Source organism: Hydractinia symbiolongicarpus, chromosome 14 (genome assembly GCF_029227915.1).
Source record: "Hydractinia symbiolongicarpus strain clone_291-10 chromosome 14, HSymV2.1, whole genome shotgun sequence".
Lineage (NCBI taxonomy): Eukaryota > Metazoa > Cnidaria > Hydrozoa > Anthoathecata > Hydractiniidae > Hydractinia > Hydractinia symbiolongicarpus.
This window is the reverse complement of record NC_079888.1, coordinates 18511690-18520993: the sequence shown is the minus strand read 5'-3', so window position 1 is coordinate 18520993 and position 9304 is coordinate 18511690. Positions and strand designations below refer to the sequence as shown.

General features: G+C 37.9%; 1 protein-coding gene across 1 annotated transcript; it reads right to left on the bottom strand.

The window, feature by feature from the left end:
* Positions 1 to 308: 308 nt before the first annotated feature.
* On the bottom strand, positions 309 to 4695 carry LOC130625759 (uncharacterized). The gene is made up of 6 exons (XM_057440860.1): positions 4388 to 4695; positions 2191 to 2288; positions 2004 to 2090; positions 1806 to 1895; positions 1667 to 1729; positions 309 to 1440 (listed from the first exon to the last, which is right to left on the bottom strand). The coding sequence occupies exons 1-6, from the start codon at positions 4530 to 4532 to the stop codon at positions 847 to 849; spliced, it is 1077 nt and encodes a 358-aa protein (XP_057296843.1). The 5' UTR covers positions 4533 to 4695; the 3' UTR covers positions 309 to 846.
* Positions 4696 to 9304: the final 4609 nt, after the last annotated feature.

Sequence of the window (9304 nt, the reverse complement as noted above, 5' to 3'; positions counted from 1 at the left end):
TTCGCGTACTTGCGTCAATTTCTGGACGTACTGCAGTTTGGAAAGAGAAGAAAGTCGAAAAATTACAACTTCCAAGGGAAGAAATCTTTTTGCGGGAAGAAAATTTGGTGGTATTGACGCCGCCCGCACAAATAAATTCCCGCCAAAATTATTTTTTTCCCTCTCCGTCAATTCCGCCAAGTTAACTTTTCACCAAATTTTTTCCCACCAAAATTTCTTCCCTTAAGGTATAGACTTAATTTTATCCACTATTTATCATTTTTCAAACTTGGTGGGTGCATGAGGGAAATTGGAAGAAGGAAATACAATTTACAGTTGAAAATATTTTTATCTTTGCCTATCAATCTTATGGAACTAGTACCCTAGTTCCGTCAGAAGCAAGCCCACTCTCCTGAAAAGAAATTTGTGCGGTAATCGATGAGGCGCTCTCCAATCCATACACTGTATCGAGAAGGATTCCAACTTATCTCGCGCTTTGTCATCCATGACAGACATATTTTTCAAATAGTTATCGAGGAGTTTCCCATAACTAAATATGTCCGTACTATACGACACAGGACAACCCTGAAATAACTCTGGTGCTAAATGCGCTTTATCTGGAAACAGTTTGATCACATCTACGCAACTGTTCCTAACACATGTTGCACGACAAGCAAAACTGAATCCTATCAGAATAGGAAACAAATCCTGTCCGTGAAGAATTACATTGTCTGCAACGATATGGTTGTGTAACACACCCTTACTATGCAAGAAGCTAATTCCGCTTGCAACGCCTGTCAGAATTCGCTTAAAAACTGAAGTTGAAGAAATGTCTGGAAAACCCAATTTCCAATGGCGATCAAGAGTCTAACCAGCAACGTAATGAAGCACGGAATAATACGATTGATCGAAATGCACGACTCCAATGCTGCTCACTAGGTTTTCGTGCCGACCAATAAACTTCAAAATCCGGTGCTCGTGACTTACATGGGCAACATTTTTAATGTTATTTTGACGACAATCTTTTGAAAACGTTTTCAATATCACAGTATCTCCGTCATCGAACATAGCCCTTTTAGTAGAAGCAAAAACACCTTCACAAAAATCTGTTATTTTCAGCGTAGAAATGAACGCTGAATCTAGAATGCAAGGGGTTTCCTCTTGCAATAGTGGATCTCCTGTATGAAAGCGACTCGCAAACAAGGACGCATCAACCATTTGTACTGATCGATTCATGCCTAATTGTTCTACCAGCTTTAACCTTGTGAATTCGGCATTTCTTAGCAGCAGCGACGCATTTTTTTCTTTCAATTCGTGGATCCGATAGCTCAATGTTGATGTTAAATTTTCTAGTCTCGTCAACCGCTTATTGGCGCCATCCAGTTTTTCTACCAGTTCGTCTTGTTTTGTAGGCATGTACGACCATTTTTTCTTCTTTCTTAGTGGGACATCATTGGAAAGCTAAAAATAACACAAGACCTATACCTTATGATAGACAGAACAATTTAATTTGTGTGTGTCAATTTTTATAAAATTTTATTAAATTAAATTTTTTTTCAAGGTCTTTATTTATATTTTTTGCCATATTTTAAGGTTTGTAAGCATATACACACAAGGGAAATCTCGAGGCACATTTAAGGTAAATGGCAAGAGACCCAAAAATAACCAAAGGAAATAATTTATTTACTTCATCAGTTTCAGAGCTTTTTGTTTCTTGACTATCGGCATCACATTCATCTTGTCCATCAAGCTAAGAAGAATGTACTTTAAACTGTAAGTTAAGAAAATGTAAAAAGATAAATACTATATCACAGAAAAAACATTACTTTATTTCTTTCCGGTAAGGGATAGCAGCCGCTGACAACAGATTCACTTCCCTCTTGTCCTTTCATGTACTTTATCAACTCCAACCGAACCTAAAGCACAGCTATATTTAAACGCATGCTACTTGTAAAACCTGAGGTTCTATGTCTAATAAAATTCTTAAATCATATTATAACATATCTGAAGATCTGCTTACACACCTGAAATCGTTCGTATAGGTCACTCTCAATATGTTTGATCGTCTCACTTCCATCTACGTCAGTTTCAAACATTTTCTCCACTTTTTTCTGCAGAAAAAAATGCAATATAGTTATACAGCAGCCAGTTGTACAAATAAATACTTTTAAAAAAGGTTTGCTAAAAACAGCAATCTTTATAAAAACCCACCTGAATACCCTCCTTTACTTTTTTCAGAACCTTTCTTTTCCTTTGAGATTTTCCACTTAAAACTGGAGCAACTGTGCACCTGATATGATTCCAAACATCTACACAAAATAAATATTTGCTGGATTACTTGACATATCATGAAAAAGAATTATGTACCTATAAAAGTCGATGTAAGTTGATTCATTACAAATTTTAGGCAAAAAATGGTGAAATGAATTGAAAACCTAACCTACAGGATAACCTAACATGAGGAAATACTGCCTTACTGTCTTTTAAAGTACGAAATAGTTATCCACTGAGTTCAACAAACGTTCAAGCCAAGTATCTAAAAGAATAAGGGGAAAAAGCAGCCAACAGAGTCTAAATATAGCACTTCAATGTCCAAGTACAGCAACCACTCTGCCTAGTAAAATTAGAAATTAAGTATTTCTTTGAGACTGCATTTAATTTTCTCAGGTTATAATTAGTAATTTCTTAATTAGCTGTTAGACTTATGCAATTTATTCTGAAATATTAAAAAGACCATCATTTCATGATTATTAATGGTGAATTTGTTCTTGTGATAGTTTCTCTATCTTGTCCTGATATAGCTCATTGACTTTACTTATAACATAGTTTAAGAAAATATATCCCTTTTTCCCATTTGCATTTATAAGAGAGCATATAAAAAATAAAACTTGAATGCAAATTCGATCACTATCTTGAAAAAGAGCTAGAGTGAAAAGCGGCAAACATCAAAGTAATTTTGACCTCACTTTGTTCCTCGTCGGACAATGATGAAATTTTAATAGGGGAGTCATAGGGAAATTTTAATAGGGGACTCATAGGGAAGTTTTTTGTCAACGCCAGTAACATTTCAGGTTTTGTCGTTGGATTTAATGCTAAATCTGAAATAAAGTTACTAAAAGCATATACAGGGGCATATATAGCGTGTTAAAACCCCTATAGCTCCGATTTTTCATATATGTAGCGCACCCCTGAGCAACGTAGTAACATCGTCAAAATTGGTCACAATTGGAGTATATATAAATATATATATCCTAAATAAGTTTGAACAAGTATATAACCATTTCGATATGGTGGAGAACTGAACGAAGTTGGGAAACACACTATCTTTAAGGTTAAATTTCTAGTTTTTACAATTTGATTTGCGAAACAAATGATTTTTTGTTCAGTAGTAATAATGTTATGAACGTTTTGAGATTAACTTATTTGGGAGCGGAAGGTATAGCTATATATGTTTTAAATTTGATTAATTCCCTGCAAAACAGACTGCTTCAAAAATGACTTCCACAACTATCAGCATAGCTATAGCTAGCTAGCTATAGCTACTACCTATTGATACCTGCGCTTTAGCAAAGGGGCCTTCTAAAAATATTTTGGGCCCTGATAATAGGATATTGTCCATTAAAAACCATTTTTTATTGTTCTATAACTTGACTGAAAATGTCAGAGCATTATAATCAACCCCAAAATGTTTTAGAAGGCATCAAGATGGCAGCACAGTCTCAACATCACGAGCTAGTAGGAAGAGCATATTGTCGTAAACCAGCGAATCATTTCAGTTTTTTGGGGGAGGATCCGTTAAGAGGTGAAGACCTTAACGGACAAAATCTTGTTAATGGGGCCCAAGATAAATTTTTGAAGGCTCCTAAATCAATATACTACTGGGGATATGTCCTCTGGCTGATGCAGAACAGTCAAGCCTTTGACTGATGATATAGCTATAGCTAGATGAATTCCATTGCTTACATTTTCAGCAGGAAGTTCTTTGGCTTTCCATTTGGGTGGCAGGAAAAAGGATGGGGACGCTAGGTGAAGCGAGGTTATTTTTATTCAATCAGAAGGCATCAATCTACACTCGATAGTAGTTGAAAACCTCAATGACGTTTCCGCGAGAAGAAATGCACAGGAAAAAACCTCTCTTCAGCAAGCTCTGAATGCCAGAGCCCTAGAGCTTTACCGCCAAAAAGTAAACAAATGACGTCACACTGCTGGAACTCATCTATATAGCATAGCTAGTCAGCTGACCAGCTAAAAAGGGCTGTAACCATGTCACATTGCAGCTGATTAGATATCGTGGAATAAGGAGGATAAGGGCTCACAGCTAGCTATTATGGCTAGGATATGTAGCTCTAGCTGCTAGCTAGCTAGCAAACAGAAAAAGCAAGCTAAAAAAAACAAATTCGCACAAGACCTTCAAATTTAAGCTTGTACATTTCTTTTGCATTGACTCCAGCATCCATATCTTCCTTTTTATTATTACCATCGTGTTCATTTTGATGATTTAAAATAGTAAAAATATCAACGTTGAATTCTTTTTCTCGCAACGACGCCGCCATTTTTTATTTCATAGGCAAATAGCAAAACCTTCGATAAGCATCGCTCTCCGCTATCGCTGGAGCAACAGCGCAACAACGGAGTGCGCCGTTTATCGTTCTCCGTTTTACAGCGGAGCGGGATAACTATCATATACAGTTTACCGAATAGGGTGAGATTTTTACACCAGTGTTGAATAATCTAGTAAAGTAAGGAAAGGCTGTGGCCAACTCTGGCATGAGATACTCAAGAATCTCTAGGGCATCTTGCTGAGAGAACTGATTAAAAGCAGCGCCCCTTGCATTAGAAACATGGCCTTTTAATGCATTTAGAAATGAAGAAGTGTTCACTGGAACCTTGGAGGAGGATAATTGGCGGAGAATACTTACAAAACTTTTACCTATCGCCATATTGGAATCATTTGCAGAGATGGCTGTAGCGACTGCGGGTAACACATAAAAACATTGCAAGATGGAATTGATGTAACATGTGTTGCCCAAATTTAGCAAGCCGCTGTTGCTGCCTAGTGATTCTTGTGCAGGCAAGGTAGTGGAGCTCTTTGTTACGCCTTGGGGATTCGTGTCCTTAAAGCTACTGGTCGAAGTTGCTTGTGACTTGTTGATTTCTTTGAAACAGTTGGTATAAATTGAGCGGTATGCTGTGGATCCCTGCCAGGATGAATCCAAGACAAAGAATCTCGAGATAGCCAGATGTACAACGACGATCGCATAGATGACTCAGTAAGAGATTTTAGAGTGGAACGCACAGACATGTTAGAAAAGCCGAGGCGACGGAGGCAGATTCTAACTGTTTCGGAACAAAATCCCCTAGCTCCTACTTCAACATAAAGTTGAGTTACAGCAAGATAAGGTATCTAAGTCTGACAATAATCTCCAATAAAAGGCCAGGTTAAGGATTCCTTGAATTTTTTAACACTTTTTGGTGGGAAGACGTTTACTAGCTGGAACAAAGGATATTTTATGACATCTATATGGTTTTGCTGGCTCATAATTGAATAAGAACTTCTGGATGGCTGTCGCTAACTTTGTGAACGCCTCTATGGGAAGAATTATCTATGAGTTTGACTTGCTCTACAGCGTTAACAATAACCTTATAAAGGAAGGCCTGCCCCGGACTGGAGACGTCTCAAAAGATTTGGGGTTGATCTGACGCAAGAGGAATTTTTAGGGTTGGTTTGAAACGTTATATTACATCCCTGGTTGTAAGATACTATAACTGTCAATATAGCTTTAAAAGTATGGTATTCATGACCTTCCTACCCGGTACCAGTTTCTCTCTGCCACTTTAGCCTTATCACGCGTACAAGAATTGGAGAGAGAAAAGTATAATAAGCAGAGGATTCAAGACCCATGTGATCATCTTAATGCCCTAGAAGATGATCGTCCTTGTAGCTGTGATAAATAAATGGAATATTGTAACGACTGTGAAAGTATATTGGATGCGTACGATAGATGCACCTGTGGTCGGAGGTTCGTTGTAAGGGATAAGACGCTTTGCTGGTACTGCTACCATAAATATATCACATATAATGGGGAGGTTGCGTATGTACAATGACATGTAATTCTCTGACGTCGTTCGAAATATACAATAAACAAAATGCTGAAATTTGAAAATGAGCTTGTCAAACCTAAATTATTCTACTCATTTGCTACTACCTTTACAGACATCAACGACATCAACGTGGACTACCTGACAGTGTCGGGTGTCATTCCTGCTAACGGGGGTAAGGATCAACGGTATATTATAGGCTACCATACATGGGACCTTGTGGTAGCTCTAGTTATGTGAACGCTAAACTCAAATGTTACAAGGACAAAATCACGACAAAATTTTACGGTATGCCGATACCGTATGATGAACCTTGCCAAGCCAGTGCCATTCTGGCTATTTCATCGGTCTATGTACAAGGCAAAAACTACTACCCTCAGGTACATATTACAGAATGTCGATACAAGGAATTCAAAAAGGAATGGTTGCTGGGTGAGGATTAAAAAACCATATAATTTATAGGTCTTATAGGCCTATGAAATATATTTAAGGCTCATACTCAGGTGGGGACTCTAGGTACCGCTCGCATACTGCACAGATTGAAGTTTTTTGAAAACGTCCTGTCTCCCTTCCTCTCCACCTCTGGCAACTAGTTGGGCACGCTCTTGTTCGTTAATACTATTTACTATCCTATTAAAGCGCTGCCGCATCTGTTCCTTCAGCAGCATATACCTCTCCTTTTCCCGGCTAATCAGGCTATATTCCTATTCGCTGATTATACCATTCTCCATTGCCTTCGAAATAAGATCGACGATAGAGTTTAATTTCGCTTCTGCAAGCAGTCTTATACTCTTAAGTTTTTTGGATTTAAGACGTAACCGTTTAGAGGCGTTCCGGAGACCAGCTTGCCCTAAAGACCTGTCCTTCATCCTGCATATCGCCTTGTACGGTTGCACTCGGTAAATTTGGATACAGCTTAGCTACATCATTCATTCATTCTATGAGAATATGTATCGTGAGGCCGGTGAACGTGACGTTCTTTTCATGATGGTAGACGTCCGTCAGCATAAACTCCAAACAATCAGTTAAGCCCTAAGTGGAAGGTAAAACTCCAGGTCAGCATGTCCCCCCCCCCAGACGTTTAACTCTTTGGTGGGGAGTAAAGCGAGAATTTTTGACTTTACCTATGTCATGTATAAGCTATCATATTCACCGCTCGTGTAGTATTTTTTTGCGGGGTCGTAAGGTAGGCCCAAAAGCTCCTGTAGGGGTCTGTTAATCACCACCGTATACCCATCGCCGACACGAAGCCTCAAATATCGTGGGGTTCTCGATATCTGTAATGTACAGTTGTTTCATCCCTTCTAAGAATATAATCCCTCTGCAAAGTACGAAGTTAAAAGATTTGAATTTTTGTTACTGTCAAACCCTTATTTACAGTTTTTTGCTAATGTATATGTTATGATATTGTGTGATGTAATTTGATTATTAGGTTAACAATCTAAACGAATCTACAGCTTCTGCTGATGTTGTAAACAAGAACCACGATAGGGAATTGGAGAACCAAATTATAATATTTTTATATTTATTTGAACAACATGCACATTGATAGGTATTTGATAGGTAGGCCGAGTTTCAACTGAAAATTTCAATGACTCAGTTGAAGCACAATCTGGTAACGGATTATCTACATTTTTAGAAAGAAGTAAATTTAGTTGCATAACTCAGGCAGTTACTTTACGCCTACTTTTGTGGTGAATTGTTCAGACGTGGAACAACCGGAATCAGTAGTGCTAATAAATGCATATTAATGTAAAGTTGGAGATTTTTTGGTAAGTATACTGTTTGTGTAAAGATCAGTCAATATCAATTCATGTACTATTCATATTATGTTTTATAGTGTTATTTCTATTTGTTTAACCGTATGTGTTTGTTCAAGTGTCTGTCAACCTCATCGATGAGCAATACGTGTACAGTTGCACATTCTTCTACTGGCCAACTCCTTGAACATCCACACAAGAGGGAAATCTCTTTTGAATATTGTTAAGCTTTTGATGGATCATTTTATTTCATAAAATCTCAATCAATCTAATAGTGCATTCTTACAACCCAACCAGCTCCACTACATTAAGCTAGTGGAGCCCTGACCTCCTTCCTCTTTCAATTTCTTCGCGATCGAGAAAGGAGCTCAAGATTATTATATCAAGTTTATATGATCATTTTATTGTCAAGATATTGTATAATACATACTTCAATTTACACAGTTATGGCTTCGACACCTATAACATCAAATATTTCTGTTGACAGCGAGCGTAACGGAGATATAAACGATCATTCTGTGGTCAATGAAGACACAGATACTACGATCGGTGAAAAATGTGGAACCTCAGAGATCAATGTTCCCATAAGTTACAAACGATTTAAATTTGTCAAGAAAGAAGATGCCTTTTGGCCTCCTATGCAAATGAGGCGTCTGAGGAGTTTATCTCAGACAAGGAAGTAAAGGATGTTATGCCCCACTTTGTAATAATGCCTTGCCCCACTTTGTAATTTTTGGTTTATTTTGCTCATCATTAGGCACCTTAAGAAATAAGGACAGGAAGTTTTGAGGACGGGACAAAATGAAGAAAGACTGGATCGAGTACACTAATCTAGTACGTGAATAATCACCTTAAGAAAAACAATGTCAGACGGGGTGAAACAAGACAGCAAACATGGTGTATTTTCGAGACGTTCGAGAAAGTTTGCTTTTCGCTTATGACGATAACCTCATAAACGACGAAGAATTTCTGTTGTTGTTTGATTTGAACAGTAGTAAGAATTTGGATTATCCTTACTGGAAGTATCAGCCTTTTGATTTGAATTTATTGAGTGACGACGAGTGTCGAACATATTTCCGATTTTACAGAAACGATGTCTATTTATTGAACGAAAAGTTACCTATACCTGAAGAAATAACGTGTTACAATGGGTCAGTGTTCAGTGGTTTAGAAGCATTTTGTGCGCTTCTCAAACGATTTGCTTACCCATGTAGGTATGCAGATATGGTTCCCATCTTTGGTCGACCTGTACCAGAGCTATCACTCATGAGTAATTATATGGTGGATTTTTTATACAACACATATGGAACGCTTCTACATACATTTAATCAACCCTGGTTGGCACCACAGCAACTGGAAATTTTTGCAGCTGCTATTTCGAATAAAGGAGCACCATTGGATCACTGTTGGGGATTCATCGACGGAACCGTCAGACCTGTGTGTCGCCCAGGTAGAAATCAACGTGT